Raw genomic sequence first — 26,719 nt, 5'->3', positions numbered from 1 at the left:
TAGACACAGTCCTGAAGTAACAATGATCTAATGGATGCATAGATAGATATGCAAGCTGAACAGGGGTGGGAAGGGAAATGGGACTATACACACACAGATTTACAGGTTTGACAGATATATTTACTTAGACTGCAAATATATCCATAAACCTAGGAGAGCTTACAAAGGGAAGTGGCGAAGCCTTTTTATCCATAACCAAATACTTGGAGGAAATGAGTCATTAGGACTGGACGCTCAGAACCATAGTCTCAGAGGACACCAAGGTCCGATGGTATAATGCAGAGTTCTGCATGGTGAAAAGTGACTAGAGTCTTAACAGCTTGTGAGTAGCCATCTAAACCATAACGACTGGTCTCACCCTGTCCAGAACCCAGAAGAATGAAGAAGAGGAAAGCTGCATGGGAACAGTTAGTAGTTTACTAGTAGACCAAGTAGAGATAAACCTCCACAATCCTGAGGCCAGAAGCATTAGATGGTGCCTGGCCTCCGTCTAGTGACAGGGATTCCATTAAAAGGAGGTTGCATAAAGTGGGAGAACAATATGGAACAAAGCTCAAAATCATTAAAAAATAATAATTAAAAAAAATCACTGGGCTTACTGGTCAGGTAGGAACAGGTGAAACCCCCAAGACTAAATCCCTTGTCTTTTTCAGGTCTGCACTGAACACCCCCACGAGAATCAAGGGTAGCAAGAACACTGGGGAGGTATTCATACCTGTAAGGTCAACAGGGCAGCATCAGAACGCAATTCATAAAGGCAGGAGAGCTTAGAAAAGGAGGAGGAGTGGAAACAGACAACACATGAAGGGCAGCGATCTTACATTATGGGGATTATGGTCAATAGCCTGAAACAAAATCTGTATAAATTATTGAGTGGAAGATGGGTTTGCTCTGTAATGCTCTCCCAATTCACAATAAAAAGTTGTTTTTAAACAAAATAAGACACTGTTACTTGAATTAATCCCTCTAAAGCACATTCTAGACATTGTAGCAGATTTTGAGTGTTCTGAGACAAACAGGGCTGAGTTTACTGTTAACAGCCTGCATTTTAATGAACATGAGCTCTGGAATCAGACTGTCTAGACCTTCTATCACGTACTGGTTCAGGCTAGAGGGCTTATTATTTCTGTAGGGTTGCAATCAACTTGAGAGCAACGAGCTCCTATAGGATTGCTGTGAAAACGAAGTGAATGAAGTGCTGAGTTAGCACACCCTGGGGCACAGTTCTAGTCACCATCGCTTCATCCTTGTCCCCTTCCCTGTGCTGTGGGTGGGGACTCTCTGCAGGGGCCTCACCCAGCTCCCTGGGTTTGCTGCCTTTCTCTCGGGGATTTCTATCCTATAGTCCTGATCCCCAATCTATCTCTGAGAATCCTTGTCCTATTTTTTTTTGTCTAGTATTTAATTGTTTCAATCAGGATGGTAAATATGTCCAGTTTCTCCTTAGCTGGAAGCAGAATTGATAAGTACACTTTGCTAAATGACTTATTTTAACAGCCCTAATACAACACCGTATGTCCAGCATGCCAGTGAGCATTTTAGTTTTCTAACGTTTGAGGCCATTGATACTAAATAGCACATTCATGTTGTATGATAGTTTGTGTACACTGACCATCATTCACTCACATCGTGGTAGTATGATTTAAAAGATGCAGGGAAGGTGCTTATTTTGAGCCTTTCCTAACCTCAGGAAGTTTTATGAAAAGTGTTGATTTGGACCTATAAATTAAATTAAGTGGTGTATACATTGATTGGCTTGAATATACATTCTGCTTTCTACCAGCAGGGTGACAAGTATAGTGAAGTATAAGGCACAGCACCTTGATCAGCGGCCATTGGTGCACAGAGATCAAGCTGTGCGTAGAATAGCTTGGTGGGTCTTCGCAAGGTTGTGGTTGATGATCAAGTTTTCTGTCGAAAGTTTACATCCTACCACCTTTTGCCCCTTCTCCTCTAGTCCTTCTTTCCAGTCCATTTGGGGTTCTGGGGTTAAGGGTTCCAGGAGAAAGCATCTCAGTCAAGTCATTTTGAATTGCATTTGATTAGTAAACGGTAAGAACACAAGGTGAGGGTGGCAAAGGCTGATGAGCAGGCTGCCAGGTGTTTTTCCTAACAAATTACGGTAGTAGGTGTACTGTACTTAACATTCTGATGAGTTACATGTCAGCTGCACAACGACAAAACGCTGGGCAGCTAACTGAAAGGCTGGTGGTTCCACAAAAGAAAAGACTGGCATTCTGCTCCCAGAGAGGTCACAGCATTGGAAGCCCCAGGAGGCAGTGCGCGTCAGTCAGATGGAGTTGCTATGAGTTAGAATGAACATAATAACGAAGAACAGCAGCAACAATCTGCTATTGAATGCTTATCCTTAATATTCTTTAAAATATTACCTTAGGGTAAATGATTCTGGGACAGTTAGTGGAGTTGATCACAGTCTCATTTACATGACATAGCCTGGGTTTTAGTACATGCCTCTAAGTTTCTTGCTTTTCTTTTCTTTTTTTTTAAGTTGACATGCCTAAGAATATCCCTCGCTGTGGACCCTAATGTCAAGTAATTATTCACATATCTGATTACTTCCAGGCTTCCGTGCACCTGAAGTTGCCAAAGGAAATGTTATTTATAACCAACAAGCTGATGTTTATTCATTTGGTTTACTACTCTATGACATTTTGACAACTGGAAGTAGAATAATAGAGGGGTTGAAGTTTCCAAATGAATTTGATGAGTTGGCAATACAAGGAAAATTACCTGGTAAGTTTTACTGTATCTCCTAATGTCAGCAAGTGTATTCCCAGTTTATTTAAATACAGTTGTAGATTTCATTCATTTCACTACTGGGAATTTTTTGTTTGGTTTATGAAATTTTCCTAACTCCTGTGGCACATGAATAAAATTCACATGATAAAAGTTAGCTCTTACACTATTTTAACTAAGTGTTCCAAATTAATGCTAATTTTTAAAAAGTTATAATTAGAAGAATGCTTAAGAAAATAAATTGCCCTTAGAGCACCAGATTTGATGATTTATAATTCACATAAGGAGTTACTATGTCTCTAATAGCCTGGAGTGTTTTCATTTTCTTAGAATGAAATAATTTATATGCAGGAATGGGAGCTTGAATTATTCATAATAATTTTAATAGTAAATATTAAAAAGATTTGGTAAATGAGAATTGAATGAGGTCAAATTTCATTTTAATAGTTATCTCATGCTTTGAAGAAATTCTAAGCCATTGCTATTCATTCCTTGAATACTAGTTCAGTTCCCACTGCAAAGTATTCTTTTAAATTTATTGAACTGTGTCTGTATGTATTTATAACTCTGTAATATGACAGATACAAAGAATATAGCTTTAACTATCTCCTAGAGCTGGGGGCTTTCAATATTGATGAGAAGAAAATATTTTGTTGTTTGGATAAGTTGCAAACACAACATGGCCCGTCTCCATCACTTTGCCAGCTAGGGCGCAGTGAAAGTGTCCAGGCCCCTAGTCCGTCCCAGTCAGAACACTCACATTCTTATAAGAAGCAGATTCACACAAACTGCCTGTGGGGGTAGAAGGATTAAATGCTTGCCCATGCTGAATGTTAGATAAAAAGTGTTTATGTAGAGGCCTAATTATTATATGGGCAAATTTGAAATACAGTTATGGAATACATCTCCATTATTTTATTCAACTGGCATTCGTGTCTCTTTTGTCCAATAAAACTCAAGTTTCCCTTTATCTTTCTCCTCATTTTTTTTAATCTCTAGTACAGATCAACAAATTTGGAATAAGTCTAGGGCTACAGGATGACTTTTTCTTTTTACAATGTTTGAACTTCTACTATACATTGAGAAGGAATAGAATATTGTTTGGTTCTTTCATGATCTAGCATATGTTTTTAATGTTTTAGACCCAGTTAAAGATTACAGTTGTGCGCCATGGCCTGCAGTTGAGAAGCTAATTAAGGAGTGTTTGAAAGAAAATCCTCAGGAAAGGCCTACTTCCGCCCAGGTAATCTTATAGTCACATGATTTAATTTTCTACAATAGCTGTGTACATACACACATAATGCTATTTATTTTGAAATGTTCACAAGGCAATACCATTGCCAATGCCGGGCATTTCTCAAATGCCTCTTCCTGGTTGCATCGTCCGCATCCTCCTTTCTCTCTATATATAAACACTCTTGAATTGCTTTGCTTAGCTTTATAGCTTCATAATCTTGTGTGGTTTAAATAGACTCATGCTCATTTAGTGTTATGAAATCTTACTTTCCCCCAAACTTATTTTGTAAGGAAAGTTTATGATATTGAGTATAAATCTTGATTATTTTTAGTGCTGTTACTTTGCACTGTTTGAATAACCTAACATGTACTTCATCATTTTCATGTCCTCGAGCCTGGTCTCCAGCTTTTTTGTTGTCACAAATAGTGTTGCTAATAAATATGTTTCCTGGTATAAATTATATTAGAATTTCCTTGGGGTATCCATATACCAAGAAGTATAATTGCACTGTCCTAGGATATTTCAATACTCACATTGTTTCTGAAGTTATATCAGTTTAATACTGCCACTATCTGAGTATTAGAATGGCTATTTCTTTATTATATATTATTCCTAAATTTTGATACTATCATGTTTCTTAATTTTTAAAAATATGTGGAAGTCTTGGGGTCTTGATTTGGTCTTATGGTTAGGAGCCATCGAGTCAGTTCCTAGTCATAGCAACCCTGTGTACAGCAACCCAAAAGATGAGCCCCGTAGGCTGCAGGGCTCTCAAAAACCACAGCAACCGAAACAAAGGACTAGAGAAAACCAACAATCACATACAACAATACAAAACACTGCCCGTTCTCACAACCATTGTTATGACTGAGCCCATTGCAACAACCACTGTGTCCACCCGCGTAAGCATCCTTACTCTTCTACCAGTCAGTTTATGCAACATTATTCCTTCAGCTCTGCACTGTCATGATCTGTGTAGCTTCATCATAATCCTACTTTGATGCTTACTTCTCCAACAGGAGCGTTTTGGATATTTGTTGCCTTAGTTGTTCCATGCAATCTGTAAAGTCATGTTGTCAAATTTTATGAAAAATCCCTATTGTGCACTGAGTGGGCTTTTCTTGAATCTGTAGACAATTTGGATAGGATGGTATTAAGATTTCCTAGTCCTGACTGTGGGTTCTCTCGTCATTTATTTGGGTTTTCTTAAGAATCTGTTTTTAAGGAATGAAATTTCATAATTCTGCAAACATGTCTTATAAACCTTTTGCTGGATTTAATTGCATCAAATTGCTTTACATAAACTTGATACTTGAATTGAGAAGTTTTAAAAGGAACCAGGTATTGAAAATCTGGTCTACAGATCTTTTTGACAGAAGGCTTGTGAATGACAATTTTTCAGAATTCTTTTCCACTTTACTACCTTTTTCTGCACAGTCACAAGGGTACACATCCCTGGTAGGCCCATGAAAGTGCACAGTTGCATTTCTGCTTTGCATTTACTATAATATGTAACCCCTGGGGATGCCATATTATGGATACCCTTTAAACCACTGCCACTGAGTTGATTCTGACTCATGACCCCATTAAAGAACCCCCCCCGCAAAAAAAAGAACCCACTGCCCTCATGTCATCGATTTCTAATCATAGTGACTCTATAAGACAAGGTAAAACTGCCCCATGGGATTCTGAAACATTAACCCTTTAAGGAGGCAGAAAGCCTTATCTTTCTCCTATGGGGCAGATGGTCATTCTGAATCGCGGCCTTTGTAGTTAGCAATCCAATGCATAACCACCAGAGATCCTTAGCTGATAAACTCACTGCCATCCAGTCATTGCCAACGCATAACGGCCCTATACGACTGGGTACAACTGCCCCTTTAGTTTTCGAGACTGTAGCTCTTTACTGGAGTAGAAAGGCTTGCCTTTCTCCCTCCTTCGCCTATAGGACAGGGTAAACTTGTTCCCTGTGACTTCTAAGACTATACATCTTTACAGGAGCGGACAGCCCCATCTTACTATTGCAGAGTGGCTGGTGGTTTGAACTGCAGGTGTGGGAGCTGGCAAATGAAAGCGTATCCAACAGCACGACCAAGGTTCCTAGTTTTGTGGGCTCTGCACATTTCTCTCCCCACACAGCTCCATAGCAACAACCAAATTCGTTGCTGTTGAGTTGCTGTTGACTCATAACCACTCTATAGGACAGGGTAGAAGTGCTCTTGTGAGTTTCTGTGCATGTAAGTCTTTACAGAAGTAGAAAGCCATGTCTTTTTCTTGTGGAGCAGGCTGGTGGTTTTGAACTGCAGATCTTGAAATTAGCAGCCTAGCGTGTAATCACTAAGCCACCAGGTTCTCCATGGCTCTGCAAGTCCCAAAACACACATATCAAATTAGCCTTGGCTTTGATAGACAAGTACCCACAGGACAAATCTAGCTTTGACTGAAAGACTAAAACTGACCTCCATTTTCTGTTTCATTAAGACCTTGGCCTGATAATTGCTTATGGTGATGTTTAAGATTCTCAGTATCTTTAAAACATTGGTTTTTTATTTATTGGATTTTGCTAAATAATTTGTAAATAGTTTTATTTGTTGGAAGCTTTGCCCAAATATCTTCACCCATCATATTCATAACCAGACACTTCGGTTTTAAATTCGGATGCATCAATCCAGAACGGTATATGTTAGGAAGTGTTGATTTTTGTAGAATTTACTGATTATATTTAATGAAAACTTTAAATTCCCTAGTCAAAACAGCCAAGTGTTTATCTACATTGATTTTATCAAGCATTACATTTTATAATTACCTTGGCTATTGGCCTCCTTGTTCTTTAACTAGGTTACTACCAGTGTTAATTTTGCTTTATTTATCACAATAGAATTACTTATTTTATCATTGTGAAAATGTTCCATCACATTATTTAAACATTTATTTTCCCTTTTTTATCAATCATATGTCACCTGTATCTTATAGACTAAATGGGGGCAGGGATAAAGTGTGGATGGCATCTGATCACTGCTGCCTACCTAAGGGGAAGAGGGGGGAAATCACATCATCGGCCGTACAAGGCCAATGCAGGTTCTGCGGAGGTTAGCCACCCCTCCACCCCCAACCCATTGAGGGATGCCTGCTTTTATACCCAGCCAATGGCCATCACACTAACTCTGCTAGTAATCACTCACAGCTGAATCATAGATGCTTATCAGTAGCTGCTCCCACCTTCCTACCCAGACCCATCAGGACAAGGTTGTTTGGTAGGAGTTACAAAGACTGTGTTTAGAAAGCCATGTAAAAGAAATCCCTGCCCAGGATAATTTTGATTACCCCACCACCATAGTAGCTGACACTGTGTTCAAGATACTTCAATATATTTATTTTATCTTTAAAATTCAGTACATCGTAGGCAAGATGTGTCAAGCCATATCTTCAGCAGACGAGGCATTGAGATAGTACACAGCTTTCTGAGAGTCTCCTGTGCGGCAGGACAATGGCCCAACCAAGACATTGTCTCCCAGTCTCGGACTGCAGGTTCCTTTCCTCATGCTTGCTCCCATCCACTCAACTTCTTCGGTGTTTAAAGGGAAACATACAAACAATAGAGGGATGACTGCTAAATTCTGTTAGCAGAGATAGAAATTCCCTTTCCTCTACAGTATTTTTGGACCAAATATTTATTTGTCTTCATTTGATGGTGGCTTTTAATAGTGTCAGCACTGTAGTATAGAAGTGAGTAAAGCAAGTACTCCCTCAACACAAGAATACTTTCTTCTAGTAAATTGTCATTCTATGATGCTCACCTTCCCGACACAACCGCTGAAGACAAAGCGGGTGAATAAGCAAATGTGGTGAAGAAAGCTGATGGTGCCCGGCTATCAAAAGATACAGCGTCTGGGGTCTTAAAAGCTTGAAGGTAAACAAGCGGCCATCTAGCTCAGAAGCAACAAAGCCCACATGGAACAACATATCAACCTGTGTGACCACGGGGTGTCGAACGGATCACTGAAGACAAATGGGTGCATAAGCAAATGTGGCGAAGAAAGCTGATGGTGCCCGGCTATAAAAAAGTATAGCGTCTGGGGTCTTAAAGGCTTGAAGGTAATCAAGCGGCCATCAAGCTCAGAAGCAACAAAGCCCACATGGAAGAAGCACACCAGCCTATGCAACCACGAGGTGTCGAAGGGATCAGGTGTAAGGCATCATCAGAACAAAAAATCTTACCATAGTGAATGATGGGGGGAGTGCGGAGTGCAGATCCAAAGCCCATTAGTAGGCCACTGGAGATCCCCTTGCAGAGGGGTCTCGGGGAGGAGATGAGCCAGTCAGGGTGCGATGCAACAATGATGAGAAATACAATCTTCCTCTAGTTCCTAAAGGTTTCCTCCCCGCTCCCACTACCATGACTCGAATTCGATCTTGCAAGACTGGCTAGACCAGAGGAGGTACACTGGTACAGATAGGAACTGAAAATACAGGGAATCCAGGACGGATGAGCCCTATAGGACCAGTGGTGTGAGTGGCAAAACAGGGAGGGTACAGGGAGAATGGGTAGGAAAGAGGGAACCGATTACATGGAACTGTGTGTGACCTCCTCCCTGGGAGACAGACAACCGAAAAGTGGGTGAAGGGAGACGTCGGACAGGGCAAGATATGACAAAATACCAATTTATGAACTATCAAGGGCTCATGCGGGAGGGGGGAGCGGGGAGGGAGGGGAAAAATGAGGACCTAATGTCGGGGGTTTAAATGGAGAGAAAATGTTTTGAGAAACGATGTACAAATGCGCTTTACACAATTGGTGTGTGTATGGATTGGGATAACAGTTGTATGAGCCCCTAATAAAATGTTAAAAAAAAAAAAAAAGAAGTGAGTAAAGAATACTTTGATTTTTCTAAGTTTCTGTTCAGATGACTTTGGGGAATTTAATTCCCCCGACCCCCCACAAAACATAATATGCATATGAAAGTACATGTCATTGCATCATTTTAAAATAATTAAAAAATTTTAAATATAATTTTGTGTATAGCTTGGGTTATTAATCTAAATGGTGCATAAGGGACACCATTAAGTAACAAATTAAGGTGTTGCTTGATATTTAACATTTAATTCTTTGATATGCACAATAATCCGATTTTTAAATAAGAGATTGTTAAAATTAATATGTGTTGTTATGTTGTTTTTAAAATTTTCTCAGGTCTTTGACATCTTGAATTCAGCAGAGCTCGTCTGCCTGATGAGATATACTTTAATCCCTAAACACATTATCGTGGAATGCATGATTGCTACAAATCATAACAGCAAAAGCAGTGCAAGCATCTGGCTGGGCTGTGGACACGCTGATAAAGGGCAGCTCTCCTGTCTTGACTTGAATACTGAACAACACACTTCTGAGGTAGTAAATCTCAGCACTCTTATGTTGGAGATGACTCCATACAGCTTCTTTTGTAGGTCACTCTATATGATCTATGACTTGAAAAGTTATTTAGGAAGGACATTCTTCTATTCAAACCTTATACTTTAAGGCATGCGCTCAAACATCTTCTACTTAAATAAGAGTTAATAGATCAAGATTACTAAAGTAGATTACTGTTAGAATAATAATATTCATATGAGATTAAATAAGCTGTATGCGATCTTAGAATCAAGTATAGATGGGTTTTAGGACAAGTTACTTAGAGGCAGAGCTTGAGGCAATCACAGATTCTCCTGTGACTGAGGGAAAAAGAAACTTAGAAAGAAGTAAAGGATCCAGGAGGTGCCATAAGAAAATGAGAAATCAGCACAAATGTGATTTCTGAGGTAGTTAAGTCTCAGCCTTTGCCTACAAGGAACTCTGAAGTATGAATAGCCATTATGGGATCGTCCAATCATGAGGAAAGGGGCTGACCCTGGAGTGAGGGCTGTACAGCCTCTCTGAAAGTCCTGGCAGGTCCCTTTCTATGGGCAATGGGTAATTCTGTGGTGAAGATTCCAAATTGAGCTGTCAGTAACCAACACTGAGAGCAGGTGGAGGTTGAATTCTGGCTGGGACTCCTACAACAGCTGCTACAAGATAAATCACAAAATTGCATTGACAAATAAGATAATTTTTTATCTTATGAAGAAATCAAACTTCTGGCTCTTTGTTGTGCTTAAATATTAAAGGTTGGACAATCCTCTCATTAATTTGATGAAACAAAAATTGATGCAAACATAATTTCATTTTTTAAATTTAGTGTCAGATGTATTCTAGATAGTTAAGAGTTGTTTATTAGTTCATTCATTTGTTGCTGAGAATTAAATAAAATTAATGTTTTTGAATATTTGCCAGTGAAAAAATCGAGTTAATTTTGTTAATTATAAAATATATTTGGAATATCTGTGTTCTGGCCTTTGAAGCTATGCCAAAGGCGCTTCAGCGTATGTTTTGTCTTCCTAACAGGAAGTCACAGATGGTAGAATATTATGTTTAGCCGTGGTGTGCCTGCCTGTGGAGAGGGAAAGCTGGATTGTCTTGGGAACCCAGTTGGGCACTCTTCTGGTCATCAACACTGAAGATGGGAAAAAGAGACACGCACTGGACAAGATGACCGATTCTGTGACTTGCTTGTATTGCAATTCCTTTCCCAAGCAAAGGTACAGAGATACAGTTGACCTACTGGGGCTGGGGGTCGTATTAAACACCATTTAGGTGAACTAAATTTTTTGTGTGTGCTAAATTGTTAATGTGCCCGCAAGCAGAGCTCATTTTAAACTTATTTTTATTGGATTGTGCATATCAGAGAGAAGTGTGGGACCTCACAAAGATGTGTTTGTCCGTTGACATACATAGATCTAACACATAAAGTAGGTGAACCAGGTTTTAGGGCCTCCAGCCCTGTACTGTTTCTCTGATCTACCACAGTGTCAGTTTACTTTTGTAGGACTTGTAGGGACATGGGTTCTCACCCACTTTATTTGGATTTGTGCATACCAACAGTCCATTATGTGGCAATCTAAAACCTGTCGGTTAACACACTACCAAAATAGGATGGTGGGGGGATTCCAATAAAAAAAATTATCAGTTAATAGTGGAAAATGACTGCAGCTTTTTCGATTGAAAGGATACTGTCTCCAGGGATTTATCTCAATGGCAGAATACAGTCAGGAGTAACAGCTGCTTGCTGTATATCTGGGGGAGGGTAAATTCCAGCAACCCTTAGGCTGCTCTTTGTTGTCAGTTTTGGAAAAACTTGGCAGAAAAAAATGTTATGCACCAATTTTTGAAAGTTTGAGATATAAACCCCACTGTATTTTGGAGTTGAAATTATTTGGATAAAAATGTTCCTTTTTGTAGTAATTTAGTATTTTTCCTTTTCAGTAAACAAAAACATTTTCTTTTGGTGGGGACTGCTGATGGCAATTTAGCGATTTTTGAAGACAAAGCTGTTAAGGTAAATGCCTGCGTTCAACCACACAATCGGTTTCAGTTATTTTGTTTTATGTTTGCTCATTCCTCGTTATACAACTTTAAGCTCCTTAGGAGCTAGGATTATTAATTGAGCTTTTTTATCACTTCATATAGTTTTATGCATAGTAGGTTCTCTGATAAGGTTCTCTTGGTTATTTATTTGAATGTGCTAAGGTAAAAAAGACAGGTGAGGTCTGATTTATAAGGTTAGCAATGGGTGCATTTCTGGTTCTAAACATATGATGCACATATAAACACCATCTGTTGTTGTTGAGTTAATTCAAACCCATGATGATACCAAGTAGAACTGTTCTCTGGGTTTTTGTTTTTTATATTTTAAAAAATTTATCTTTTATAAAAAGGATGTAATCTCCCCAGTAGTAGATGTCCACACCCACTTTATGTACCACCATGGGTTGGTTCCAACTTCCAACCTTTAGGTTAGGAGTCAAGTTCAAACCATAAATGGCTACCCAGAGACGTTGTGAAGTACTGTGATAATACTCCTTATAAATATGCTGTGGAAAAGAACAAGAAAACTTAAATTTTGAGTCTAGCCTTCTACATTTGTAACCTAAAATGAACAAATCACGTAGCTTCTGGAGTCTTCCGATTCTCCTTTAGTCCTTCGAGTATCCGCTCTGCTGTGGCCCATTCACTCCATGGGCTAGCTAAAGGCTGCCGTCAAATGGAAGACAGAGGAGTAAAGTGTAACCCTTAGATGTTTCTGTAGGTTTGTCTCGGTACCCTGTTTCAAATGAAAAATTGTTTTTATGGGGGTGCCTGGAGAACTGAAAAGGTTGCTCATGGGATAGTGTCTTCAGTCCCAATTGATTTTTTCTACAGATCATTTAAAACGTGTATCCAGAATTTTTACTGTCACCTCGCTAATCATTGAAAATGAGCAATTCGTTTTTCAAAGTAGTTTCCGCAGTGTTTGAATGTACACAGCTATTCATGTTGTTAAGAGTGTGTTGTTTCTTTTTTGACAAAGTGTAAAGGAGCCGCTCCTCTGAAGATACTAAATATAGGAAATGTCAGCACCCCTGTGATGTGTTTGAGCGAATCCGTGAGTTCAGCTGAGAAAAACATAATGTGGGGAGGATGTGGCACGAAGATTTTCTCATTTTCTAGTGATTTCAGCATTCAAAAACTCATTGAGACAAAAACAAATCAGCTGTAAGTTATTTCTGTCTGTACAACCAATTTATGACTTTATTCATGCTTATTTTAAAAGTAATGTCATTAATGTTGATATTCCCCAAATAAGATCTTTTAATATTTATGATTACTTTTTCTATGGGAACAATAAACATTCATATTAGAGAATTTTGGAACGCGAGGGGAAGTAAAAAAATTACTCAGTCTAACCACATTTATATAAAAATGTAAATTCATCTCAATCTTAGAGGAGTTTGTCCATTGAAATTTTGAACAATGCTTTTATGTCTGTAACAATGGCACAGATAGAATTTGAAAGCAACACCCTTCATATTTTACTAAACCCATGACTTTCCCATATACAGTTTGGGGTAATTTCTACTAAGTAGTGATTCTGAGTTGGGCAGTGCATCGCAGGGTGAGCTGTTTGAAATCTGTTTGCAGGAGAAAGACGGGTTCTCTACTCCCATTGAGCACTGCCATCTTGGAAAATCACAGAGGCATTTCTATCCCATCCTGTGGGTCACTGTGAGTCAGCACTGACTCGATGGCAGTGAGTTTGGTTTGGTTTGGTGCTGACTATAGACTAGTGACATAGTAATTTCGGGTTGGGCTGCTGACTGCAGCATAGCAGTTTGAAAGCATCAGCTACTGCAAAGTAAAAAGACAAGTTCTTCTACTCTCCTAAGAATTACAGTCTCAGAAACTCACGTGGGCAGTTCCATTCCATCCCATCGGATTGCTGTGAGTTGAAATCCACTCATTGGCTACGAGTTTACAGGGAGTACAGATCTCTGGAATAAACACCCGCTTTTGCTTGATAATTATACAGACAGCTAATCTATAGCCTAGCTAGTAAGTGTTATCCCAGTTTCAAGCAAAAATGAGATAGATAGCTACTCCCAATTGGTTGTTCCAACTCTTTTGAGGCATTCTGACCACATTATTGCAGTTGGCTCTTTATTTTATTTCCCACTGAGGAGCAATGCAGAGTGGTGGCTCAGAGCATGAATCATAGTTCCATTCTTGGCTCTGCCATTTATGAACTTGACATTGAACCTTTAAAATCTCAGTCCTCTCTAGCCTGAGGATTATCATAATCTCTAACTCAAAGGGATGCTTGGAAAACTAAATAAGGAAACTAATATAAAGAACTTAACAACACCTAGTACCTGGCAAGCACTCAAAAAATTGGCTGTTTTTATGATCATTATTAGCAAATCCCTATCTCATTCAGCTAGTGACCCAAGTCTGAAATTTGTGATTAATCCTCAATTCTTTTGTATTTTGCTCTTTTGTCTATGTGACTCTTGCCTTAAATGATTCTCAAATCACTAGTCTTACTGCTGTTTCCATAGACCAGGCTGTCATTATTAGCTATGTTAACAGCCGCCAGCTCTCTGTTGGTTCTTCAATAGAGCTCTTCATCCTGTTAGGAGCTCTTCAATCTGTTCTCAGCACTGCAGCCAGAGAGTCTCTTCTAAAATCCCAGTCAATGTAATACCCTTCAATAGCATCCCATTGTCCTTTGTATACGACAAAATTCCTTTAAATAGCGTACGGGCTCCTTATGATTTAGGCCTCGTTTACCTCTCAAACTCTTCTTTTGAAACCGTCTTGCCATCTGCGCTTCAGTCAAATGGCAACTGTCTCAGAACAGTTGGCTTTCATTCACCCCAGCCTTCGCATGTGGTCTTCGAGCTGCCTGGATGGCTGCTCTGCTCCCTTCCTGTCTGGGTGTACATGCCCCTTCCTCTGCGAGGCTGCTCCGCGTCCCAGCAGTGCAGATGAGGGGCTTTGGATTTTGATGCGTACTGCATCTTGTGTACACACATCTTGACACATCTACCATACGTCTGTCTCATTGTATTTAAAAATACTTCCTTTATTCCAATAGACCCACCAGTTCTCAGAACTGCTGCATATTCCCCAGCCACACCTATTGCCATTGAATTGATTCTGATTCATAGTAATCTTCGAGAGCAATGTGTAACTGCCCATAGGATTTCCAAGGCTGAAATATTTTATGAGCACAGATTGCTACATCACCACCACCCCCCCCTCCAATCCAAGGAGCATTGGTGGGATGTCCTCAGATTTCAGTATTTTCAAGAAATGCTCATTTTATTCTAAAACATAGTCAGGGTTAAGATCTACTGCCAACCTTCTCCCATCAAGTCAATTCAAACTGATAGCAGCACTATACAGGGTTTTCAAGATTTCTGTAGGTGCAGAAACCTTATCTTTCTCCCCTGGAGGAGCGGGTGGTTTGAACTGCCAACTGGTAGCAGCCCAACTTCTGCCCCACAGTGCCACCAGGCTCCGTGCAGTGTAGTATCAGTTCTCACGGGTGAAGGTGCTTCTCTCTCGTAGTCAGTTTGGTTGACTAGAATGACAGTGAAGTCTCTTGGTTGCCCTCAAGTCAAGTCTGAGCATAGCTGCGACAGGGCGGAGCAACACTCTTCTGTAGGTTTTCCAACGATGTAAATCTGTATGGGAACAGAAAGCCTCGTTTTGCAAAGTAGGTACTGGATTTGAGCTACCAGCCTTGTAGTTAGCATCCCATTGCTTAACCCACTAGGGTTCCTAGAATGAGGCACAAGTGGATAAATTTAGTCTTACTGTGTAATTTCTACTTTTACCCACTCTAATCCAATCTGAAATTTTTTCAGAATGGATCCCTAATTCTTTAATGCCACAGAGCCTGATATGATATTATGTATATCATGCACACTCTAAAAGTCCATATAAAATGTATAATATAATACAAGAGAAATATCTATGAATATCACATTACACATTGAGTCCTAGTTTTATAGCATGCATGTTTCATGGACTTGAGAACATTATTTTATATTTATAAATCTCTCTTTAATTGCCAAGAATGAAATGTATAGTATAGTATTATATTAATGATAAAAATAATATCTTGAAATATGTTATGACTTAGAAAACTCTGTCTAAAACTGTATACTAATTTGAATTATCTTCCATTAAATGTAGCACACATCAAGAAGGAAAGTGAAATGGACTTCAGGAAACACTTTGTATTTCCAGTTCCCTTGCCAGAATAGGAAAGCTTAAGAGAAATAACGAAAAATATCCCTACTTTAGAATACACTAAAAATTCTGATGGAATTTTTATGGCAACTATTTGATTTAATTGCAATTTCAAACCATTTTTGCTATGTCCCGTTAGCTCATAATCTATATTTCTGTCCAACTTTAATAAAGTTTCTGGATTATTGTGGGGTCTTATCTGTTATGACTCATTACTGAGTTGTGAATATATAACAGCAAGAGACCGTTGTCATAAAGAACTTATCTCTCCCGTCTAGTGTAAGGGGCACACTAATACAATATAATTTCAAATTGTAATAAGAGTTAGAATACTACAGTGACCCTACGATGGGAAAAAGAGTAATTCTCCTGATTCAATAGCTCAGGGAAGAATTTTGAAGACTGACATTTATGTTAAGGCTCAACGGCTAACTAGGGGTTTGCTAGGCAAATGGGGCCTGTGGCAGTCAATCTGTTTGTTAAATATGTAAAGTGCCAGATGTGCTAGGTTTTAAGACAGATATTTTAAGATGTTCCACCTTTTCCTTTCTTTTCAGAGGAGGAAAATTACAAACAAACAATTTACTTTTTGCTTACATCGGAATGAGCATGAAGATATTTTTTTCTCATTTGAGTTGATGTAAAGATATCCCTTGCTTTAATGTTTAAGATACTACTGCTACAATTCTCTTCAGGGCCTTGGGTTTTCACTGTAGATATAAATAGTTAGCCCTTCATTTTCTAAGCATTTTCAATAATAATAATAATAATTTTATTGAAGTATCATAAAATTCCTGTATATTTGATGCTTTTTCTTCTAGAGATGAATATGCAATATAAAATTCTATAGAGAACCAGAAGGAACTAAAATTAAAACTAAAAATCAGAAATAAATCTTAGTTGTAACATTTAAGTATGGCCAATAAAAATCAATATAAAATATAAACTCATGGTCAATCATATATTTACCTTAGCATAACTAGGGGATAATCAGAAATAACTCTCAATTCTCATTCTCAGTTCGCATGGATATGCATTTTTCAGAAACGTATTCGTCTTTCACATACACTGAGAACTAGCATAATGCTGTACTGTATATTGGAGTGGAATAAAAATGAATGGTGGTGAATGATTTTTTTTATCCTAGGTTTTCTTATGCAGCATTCAGCGATTCCAACATCATAGCAGTGGTCGTGGACACGGTTCTCTATATTGCTAAGAAAAACAGCCCTGTTGTGGAAGTGTGGGATAAGAAAACTGAAAAACTCTGCGAGCTCATCGACTGTGTGCACTTTTTAAAGTAAATTCATTTTTCTGTTTGTAAGAGATTTTACAGAGGGAGGAAATCTGGTTTATCTTTCTTCCTTCCTAAAGGAATACTTAATAGAAAGGTTTTTAAATAGATCTAGAAAATATAAGATAGGCATTTGACTAGAAACTTTAGATATATAAATAGAAATTTAAAAAATAAAAATAGGACAATCCTGTTGAAAAATAAGAAATTTTATGCTCAGAAACAATTGAATATTGTTTAGCAACATGGCTTGATACCTAAAAAATGTTACCTAGGAAAAATAAATTAGAAAAGTGGTAATATAACGTATGACACTTATTCAAGGCTTTTCATAGTATATTTTCTAATGAGAAAAAAATAGCATCTTGTTATAAGTGATGCATGCTGGGTTCATACTGGCTGTATGTCGATCGTGTCTTAGTGTAGTCCCAGGGTCCTCGGCTCTAAGGCAAAGAAAGGAGCCATAACAATAGAAACAGGTGGGAAAGGCAGACCTGCTGCCTGCCTGTGGGCTCAGAGGAGCAGACTTTAGTCCTCGGTCTAATCTATCTGATGAGAGAGACATCTCAGCTGTGTCATCAAACCCATCCCTTTGTGCTGGTGCTCGGACACAAGACTGTCAGCAAGCTTGCTGGCCAGGCACTCTGTATCTGTATTCTGGGGATGTAGTTTGTTTCATAGCCTGGGGAAGTTTTAGGTTGCATGCTGTAGCCTTACAATGGAACTTCAACATTAGCTTTCCTAGATCCTTCACACAGTGCTTCACTGGGTCGTAAGGCAGTTTATGTTTAGAAGGGGCAGCCATTCTGCTTGGTAATGGGACCTTTACATGTGTGAAATACCAAAATATTGGGATTCTTTTATTTCTAGGCCCCACATTTTTCACATATAACACTAACTTGATTTTCCTTTGAAACTCTGGTACTTCTTGAAAGCTTTTGAAATATTTTTTTTCGTTCATATTGGGAAAATGTATTCTATTTTAATTGGAATACACAAATTTGATATTTGTAAAAATAATTTTCATTTTATTTATTTCAGAATATCCTAAGGCTAAGGAGCTATTGTGTTACTTTTGATATTTATACTTCAGGCAGGGAACAACAACAACACAGGGATCTAGTATAATCCTATTATTCGTGACCCTAAAAAGGGTTTCTGAGATTGTAAATCTTTACAGGAACAGTACAGCCTATCGTTTTTCCACAGAGTGGCTGAATTGTTTGAACTGCCAACCTTGTCTGCAAGGCTCCTTATAACATAGCTCTGTACAATTTTAACGACGTATAATGTATACGAAGGATGCCTGGCAGGTCTACCAAGTAAATGTCGGACTGCTGATGGCAGGGTGGATAATTCAAACTCATCAGCTGCTCTGAGACTGTCTGCACCCATAAAGATTTATGGTCTTGAAGTCCTGTGTAGGGTGGCTGTGAGTTGGAACTGACTGGATGGTGGTGGGTTCTAGTTTGGGGTAAAGTATATTAAGGAGCCCTGGAATATCATGGATTAAAGTTCAGCCTGTAACTACCAGTCTCAGGAATCCTGGCAGTTCTACTTCATCCTATGGGTTACGATGAATCAGAATTGATTTGATGGCAATGAAATAATGTATGCTGTAATATACTCATAATTTAAAATACGATATACATCTATTTGTATATGTGCATAGACACATATATCTCTTAGAGGTTGATAAAATGACCAACATATATTTTCTTCATGGTTTTAGGGAGGAAATGGTAAAAGGAAACAAGGAATCAAAGCACAAAATGTCTTATTCAGGGAGAGTGAAAACCCTCTCCCTGCAGAAGAACACTGCTCTCTGGATAGGAACCGGAGGGGGCCACATCCTGCTTCTTGATCTGCCCACTCGTCGCGTTATACGGATAATTCACAACTTTTGTGAGTCTGTTAGAGTCATGATGACCGCACAGCTAGGCAAGTTTCCTTACTGCTTTCATTGTAATTGCTATCGATTGCAAAAATATACTTCAATTCAATTTTATTTTCTCTATTCCTTACAATGACATTTAAAGCCTCTTCGAAGTTATGCACAATGAAACATGGAATTGTGATACCTTTTGAACAGGGTCATAAAAATATTGAGGGATCAGATGGTCCTAAATCCATGATAAATGCAGATTTCTGCAGCAAAGCATCAAATTTTGGTCTTATTTCTTTTTTTTACGTGGCTAAGGCAAATGTAGGAAATGCACAGTACTGAGTATTTTCACATTTTTTGGCAAAGAATCTAAAATGAGTTTTAAAAATCATAGTATAAACTTTGCCGTTGTTAAGAATCTTATTTGGTTTTTCATTTTATTAACAAATGAATATACTTAGAGCAAAATATTCTGAAGTCCACAATCTACAAATATGGATATATCAGAATGTATTTTTACTCAAATTAACACATTTTTCTTACTCTCTACTCTATTTGAATATGATGAAATTATGATAGAACATTAAATATATTTTATACACAAATGCAGTTCAATGTTTCTTTTTTATTAGCAATTTGATTTATAGATATGCTATATGTGTGTGTGTGTATATATATATATAAATATATATAAAATGTGTTTGAACCTGGTGAAGAAAATGTACATTCCATTTATAACACTTTATTAAAGAAAGTCAGGAGTTTGTTATGAACCCTCACCAATTTTTCAATTTTGAATATTATCCTCTAATGTAATCTTCATATTTGAGTCCCATATGTTTCAGTCATTCATATCTGTAATGGATCATGAGATATCAACAAGTGATGACAGATTTTAAGATGATTTATTTTAAAATCGCTGCAAGGCCCTGACACTACTTGTCTGTCAGTTTGTTGTGCATTGGTGGCTTGTGTGTTGCTGTGATGCTGGGAACTATGTGACTGGTATTTAACATACCAGCCGATTCATCCTAAGTGACTAAGTTTTGATAGAACTTCCTAAGAATACACCATGAAGAAGGGATAGGCTGTCCACTTCAAAGGAAATAGTCACTGAAAATCTTATGGATAGCAGTGAAATATTGTTTGATATTAAAAACCAAAGGAATAGTGGCAGAACATTGTCAGAGATAGTGCCAGAAAATGAGCCCTTAGATCGGAGAGCACTCAAAATATGACTAAGGAAGAGCTGCCATCTCAAAATACAGCTGATCATAATGATGTGGATGGAGTAAAGCCTGAGAAAGTAAAGCCTTCAGGACCTTCATTTGCTCATGGGGCACAGCTCATAAGGAGCAGAAACAGTTAAGTGGAATGTATGAAGTATGAATCACAGGAATTAAAAGTGGTCAGCAATGAAATAGAATGCATAAAGCTTGACATTCTAAGTGTTAGTGAGTGACAGTTGACTGGTATTGGCCATTTTGATTTGGAAACTCATATGGTTTACTAGGCTGGGAACGACAGCTTCAAGGGGAATGCCATTGCACTCATTGCCCAGAAGGACATTTCAAGAACTCTCTTGGAGTACTCTGTAATCGGTGATAGGATAATATCTCTCTGTATCCATGGAAATCCAGTCAGTACAACTATTGTTCCAATGCAGCACCAACTACTAACGCTAGTGATGTAGAAATTGGAGAATTTTACCAATGTCTTCCGTCTGAAATTGGTCAAACATGCAATCAAGATGAATAATTATTAACAATGAATGCAAAAGTTGGAAACAAAGAGGAGAGAAGAGTAGTTGGAAAGATCATTTTGGTGATAAAAAATAAAGCTATAGATCATATGATAGAATTTGCCAAACCAACCACTTCTTTATCTCTAACCTCCAGATAGAATATACAGAAAACAAATTGATTGTTACCTCTGCAGAAGAGAAGATAGAGAAAGTCAATATTATGGACCAACGTTGAACAGACCATCAATTGCTCATATATAGGTTCAGGTTGAAGCTGAAGAAGCTTAAAACAAGTCCACGGATACCAAACTATGACCTTTATATACCCCACCAGAAATCTGAGAACATCTCAAGAACAGTTTGAACACTGATGACAGACCTGATCAGCTGTGGGATGACATCAAGAACATAATATGCAAGGACGCAAATGGCCCTTGGAAAAACAGGAAAGACAAGATCAAAGTTGATGTCAGACTCTGAAACTTTCTCTCAATCATAGAGTAGCTAAGGTACATAGAAATGACAAGAGCTGGACAGAAAATTTCAAAGGACAGCTCAAGAAGATAAATTATTATCATTAAATGTGCAAAATCTTAGCGCTAGAAGACCAGAATGAAGAACAACATATCTTAACGTGAAAGAAATAAAGAAAAAATCAAGCTCTGAATTCTATGGGCAAAATATTGATCATTGCAGGAAGCATCAAAAGAAGATAGAACGAATACAGAAGATCGTATCAAACAATAACTCATTGACATTCAACGGTTTCAAGAGGTAGCATGTGAGCAAGAGTTAATGGTGCTGAAGGAAGAAATCCAACCTGCACTGAAAGCATTAGCAAAAAGAAGCCATCAGGAATTGATGGAAGACCAGTTGAAATGTTTCAACACGCTGATGAAGCCCTGCAAGCACTCACTTGTCTATGCCAAGAGATTTGTAGTACAGCTACTTGGTCAACTGACTAGAAGAGATACATACTTGTACCCACTCCAAAGAAAGGTGACCCAACAGATTACACAAAATATAGAGAATACACTGGATATCACATGCAAGTAAAATGTTGCTGAAGATCATTCAATAATGATTACTGCAGTACATTGATAGGGATCTACCAGAGGTTTCGGCTGGATTCAAAAAAGGATATAGAACAAGGGATATCATTGCTGATGTCAGATAGATCTTGGCTGAAAGAAGAGGTGTTTATTTGTGTTTTGTTAACTCTGCCAGGGCATTTGACTCTGTGTATCATAAAAAAATAACAACAACTAAGAATTGCCTGGAGAAGAATGGGAATTTCAAAACACTCCTTTGGACTCATGCAGAACCTGTACGTGGATCAAGCAGCAATTGTGTGAACATTTCAATGGACTACTGCATGGATTAAAATTAGGCAAGTGTGCCTCAGGGTTTTATCTTCTCACCATACTTATCCAACCTGTATGCAAATAATCAGAGAATCTGGAGTGTGCGGAGAAGAATGCAGCGTCAGGATTGGGGGAAGGCTTATCCACACCCTGCACTATGCAGATGACACAACCTTGCTTGTTGAAAGTGAGAAAGACTTGAAGCACTTGCTGATGAAGATCAGGGATTGCAGCCCACAGTATAAATTACAACTCAATATATGCGCATATTAAACAGAAATCCTTACAACTAGATCAATAGGTAACATCATGATAAAATGGAGAAGAGTGAAGTTGTGAAAGATTTCATCTTGCTTGGACCCACAATCTGTCATCATGGAAACAACAGTCAAGAGCTCAAGCTGTGTATTGCCTGGGGTAAATCTGCAGCACAGGACATCTTGAGTATTGAAAAGCAAGGGTGTTATTTTGAATACTAAAGTGTGCTTGACCCGATACGATGGTATATATAGTATAGTGATTTTCAATCACCTCATGTGCTTGGGAAAGTTAACATTAGTGAATTAGGGAGACCGAAAATGAATGAATGCATCTTAATTAGGTTGTTGGTCAAGTGTATTGATTGCCAAAAGCACAAACAACTCTCTCTTGGAAGGACAGCCAGAATGCTCCTTAGAGGCAAGAACATTAGACATGTTTTCAGAAGAGACCAGTCCCTGGTTAAGGACCTCACGCTTGGTAAAGTAAAAGGGCAGTGGAAAAGAAGTCCCACAATGAGATGGATTACACAGTGGCTGTGACGTGCAAATGGGCTCCTAAGAGCAACAATTTTGAGGATAGCACAGGGCCAGGCAGTGCGTGGTTCTGTTGAACATAGACAGGGACGTGATGGGTGGGAACAAACTTGATGGTACCGGACCACCACAGTTTTTCTGCCTGGTCTGACTTGAATTCAGCACATCCATCTCCGTGCTGTGGTCTGACATTCACCACTTCCATGTCCATGCGGTACCTCACCCCTCACATCTCCTGTGACAGGGCGACTTTCATTCTGTTCTGGTCACTTTTCTCCTCACTTCCAGTTTTCGCATCTGCCATTTTCTAATTTGCTTGTGATCTGACTTCGCCTACCTCATTGGCTTAGTTAATTCTGACTCTTAAAATCCTCACACCTCAGATGTCAAATTCTGAGACAAGTCAACCCTGACTAGGTAAAAGCTCTCACTTTGGGCTCTCATAATACATTTCTCACATACCCTTGATTGTCGTCAAGATTGTTTGGATTATAGTGAGTTTCCTCACTAGAAAATAGTCTTTTGTACATATAATCTGCATGCTGTCTTTCACTCCTTCATGTCTTGGACCTAGCCTTATGTCTAATATAGAGGATTTTTAATGAATATTTTAAAAATAAAGTAATGCGTGACTGAAGAGGAAAGCATACTTTTAGGACAGAATATTACTGTGATAATTATCCATCCAAATGCTTTACATTTGATCGGTGCCTTTCATTACCTACAGCACCTTCACACGCATTGTCTTATTTAATATTTGAACTTTGGAGGCTCCTGTGTCCATATTCATCTCCTTTTGCTCAAAGTTAAATTACACCATTAATTTAAGTTTACCTAGTCACTAATCAGAATTATAGCCAACAGTAGATCATAGATTTTCTAGCTTAACAATAAAAATTATTGTTCTTCTTAGAGACTTAGTTATTCAGTGTCATCGACATGTCTCCTAAAATGTAGAATTGTTCCAAGATAGTTGTATCTTAAAATATGAACCACTGCAATTGTTTTGGTTCAACTTATTGTATTGTTTTAATGAAAATCTCTCTTTTTTTCCCTTTGCTAAAGGAAGCCTTAAAAATGTCATGCTGGTTTTGGGCTATAATCAAAAAAGTACTGAAAGTACAGAACACCAAAAAGGTAACGTGTGATAGGGTTTTGTATTCCAAATGAATAATGTGTGATGGCAAAATTGCATGTACTTTTGATGAATTTGTCACCCTGCTAGTACAGTTGTTAAATATTTGTTTACCAACCAATAAATCAGAAATCCAAACCCACCAGACTCTCTGCAGAAAAAGAACAAAGAAGGTGGCAGTCTGCTTCTGTAAAGATTACAGCCGGGAAAGCCTATGAAGCAGTTTTCTAGGCTGCCTTCATAGGGGCTTTATAAGTCAGAATCTACTCGATGGCAAAGAGCTAGATTTAGGTATTATAAATTTAGAGTAAATATCACCTGGGCTATACTATTTTCAGCATTCTAATTGGCAATCACTTTATAATATGAACAATTTTGACATAATTCTATAAAATGAAACATCAGGGATTTGACAGTATCAATTTCTGTAAAAGATGGGATCATGATAGAAAGCCTTATAAAATGAGAAGCAGCCCAAATTTAAACCAGATGTCAATTTTCCATACAATATGTTTATATAAAATCGAGGTCACGTTTTGAAAAAATGTTTGATAAAGCTTTATTTTTTTGATAAAAAGAATTGCAAGGTTATTAAATATCTTCTTGGAACCTTGTTTATACATATTTGTCATATATAATTTCTTATGAATGACACTGACTCAGGAAATGATTTATACCCTTATTTATATATGCATTTGCTCAAGTTAACTAAATATAAAGTAACAAAATTAAAGTAAATTGAAATGACTTAGGGCGGATGTTTGTAACATAGCTTTCTTTGTTCTTTCCTAGAGATACAGTCTTGCTTGTCTGTTTGGGACATCAATCTCCCACATGAAGTGCAGAACTTAGAAAAGCACATTGAAGTGAGACAAGAGTTAGCTGAGAAACTGAGAGGGGGATCTGCTGAATGACAGGGGTATTGATAATGCTTTCTTTTTGGAGGAATAAATGACTTTCTTCTCTGTAAATTGTTCTGGAACAGTGTTTACATTGAAAAGGATACTTCCACTCATTAAGATGGCTCGTATGTATATGAAGGAATGTTTATATGTTTCACTTTTATATAAATATGTGTAAAATAATTGTCAGTAAAATTATGTTTAAAAGATATATGTAAATACAATATTATAATACTGATCCCAATTCATTTTGTGAATTAAATGAAAAAAGTCTATGAAGTACTCAATTCCAATACTTGTACTCAAATATACAAAGCAGGTTTTGCTTTTGCTTTGTTATCTATGATGAAAGTAACTATTTTTAAATTCTGTGCCTAAGACAAAACTGTTGTCTACTTAATCTCTAGTCATACGCGTGATAGAATTATAATATTAAAACAGTATTCCATGTAAAGTCATATAATACATTCCTTCTACACTGCTTTTGAGTGCAGTTCTCATGTATGCTTGGATTTGCACTAAAAGCCCTAGTTTGAGAGGGCGGTATTTTGCTTTGGTTTGATTTCTAGTTGTTGCTGATGCTGATAGTGCATCTTACACATCTCCCTTCACCTAAAACAAGATGCCAGGAAAGATGAGAAAATGATCAATGGGATGTAGTGTCAATATCTGTCTCCAGGAGCTACATAGTTACTCTCTTTTTTTATATTGTGCAACTCTGTTTATGAATGTGGACACCCTAGAATTTTATAATTGGCATAAATACAATTTTGAGTCCTTCGAATACTTCTTTTTGCATTTTTATTTTGAGCCTTAGTGGTAAGCTAAACCACCGGTTGCTCTTTTTCTAATTTGTTTCTCTCAAGTTCTTCCTTTATCTACCCTCTCCCTAAATTTGTAGCCTCACAAATCCTAAATCATGCAGATATAAATTATATTTTCAGATGATAGGATTCTAGAACACCCACTAAGAATATGGCCCCCCAAAAAGGACCACTCTTCAGTTAACCACAGAAGAAAGGAATTAGTGGGTAGCGTACCTGGTAAGTTAATCTTCTGAATGATTCCTTTTATTTAAATACCTTCCATGGTAAGAGTACAAGGGCCAAGCAACTCTGTGCACTTTTGAGTGTCATTTCTACATGAAGGAAAGGCACTTCTGCTAAGTCCATTGGTCCCAGTCATTAATTTTCAAGCAAAGTCCTGTAGGAAGGACCACCCTATGGAGAGCGTCCACTTGTCAAGGGAATCTCTGATTTGATTGTCGATGGAGTTCAAACTAGTCAGAAATGAGAGTGCTTTTGTTCCTGGATGATACGCCTCACTATTGCACTGTGTTGCTATGCAATTTTTTTTACTGAAGACAATTATATAGAAAGCTATGTAAATGGAAATTTTATTTATTATGGAATAATAAATATTTTAAAGCATGTCTATGAATTTGAAAAGTGTGTTTTCGTGTGTGTGCTATCTTTTACCTATAAGTCACTGAGCCACCTCAAAGGCGACTGGAGCATCCCTCGTTGGTGTCCGCGACGTCCGTATAGGAGACGGCAGCTGGAGTGTTCACGTGAGGATTCATTGGGTATTTATACAGTTATTTTCGAATAATGCAAATAATGACCAGGGTCACAGGATAACACCGGATGATCATGTGACCTATTTTCAGTTCTCATCAAATTTCTCTATAAATAGAATTGTCAGTCAGGTACTAGAACAAAAAATAAAATTGACGGCAAGGAGGATGCTGGTTTTCTGGTCAGGTTTGATCAATAGTGTTGTATTTAAGAGGAATTACTGATAGGTAAATGATGGATAAACATGATAGTGGGGCAGGAGGAGAAAAAATATAAAGAAATAAAAAATATAGTGTATATATATATATGTACATATGTAAATATAGGTATATTTGTTTTTAATATACATATGTAAATGCAAATGCAGCAAGGAAGCAGAAGGA

General features: G+C 37.9%; 1 protein-coding gene across 1 annotated transcript in view; it reads left to right on the top strand.

Annotated features, from left to right (window-relative positions):
- Positions 1 to 26,207, top strand: part of LRRK2 (leucine rich repeat kinase 2) — a gene marked incomplete at its 5' end in the record, with an annotated part of 171,217 nt that extends 145,010 nt beyond the window's left edge. The window contains 10 exons of the mRNA XM_045296388.1: positions 2,584 to 2,754; positions 3,900 to 4,000; positions 9,186 to 9,383; positions 10,413 to 10,606; positions 11,331 to 11,403; positions 12,415 to 12,599; positions 16,789 to 16,941; positions 18,668 to 18,876; positions 23,788 to 23,859; positions 24,650 to 26,207. Of these exons, the coding sequence (XP_045152323.1) occupies positions 2,584 to 2,754; positions 3,900 to 4,000; positions 9,186 to 9,383; positions 10,413 to 10,606; positions 11,331 to 11,403; positions 12,415 to 12,599; positions 16,789 to 16,941; positions 18,668 to 18,876; positions 23,788 to 23,859; positions 24,650 to 24,771 (1,478 nt within the window). The remainder of the gene's footprint in view (positions 1 to 2,583; positions 2,755 to 3,899; positions 4,001 to 9,185; positions 9,384 to 10,412; positions 10,607 to 11,330; positions 11,404 to 12,414; positions 12,600 to 16,788; positions 16,942 to 18,667; positions 18,877 to 23,787; positions 23,860 to 24,649) is intronic.
- Between the last annotated feature and the right edge of the window lie 512 nt (positions 26,208 to 26,719).

Source organism: Echinops telfairi, unplaced genomic scaffold, assembly GCF_000313985.2.
Source record: "Echinops telfairi isolate 266 unplaced genomic scaffold, ASM31398v2 ScPeMD7_7406;HRSCAF=8444, whole genome shotgun sequence".
Taxonomy (NCBI): Eukaryota; Metazoa; Chordata; class Mammalia; order Afrosoricida; family Tenrecidae; genus Echinops; species Echinops telfairi.
This window is presented reverse-complemented; position numbering and strand designations above follow the sequence as displayed.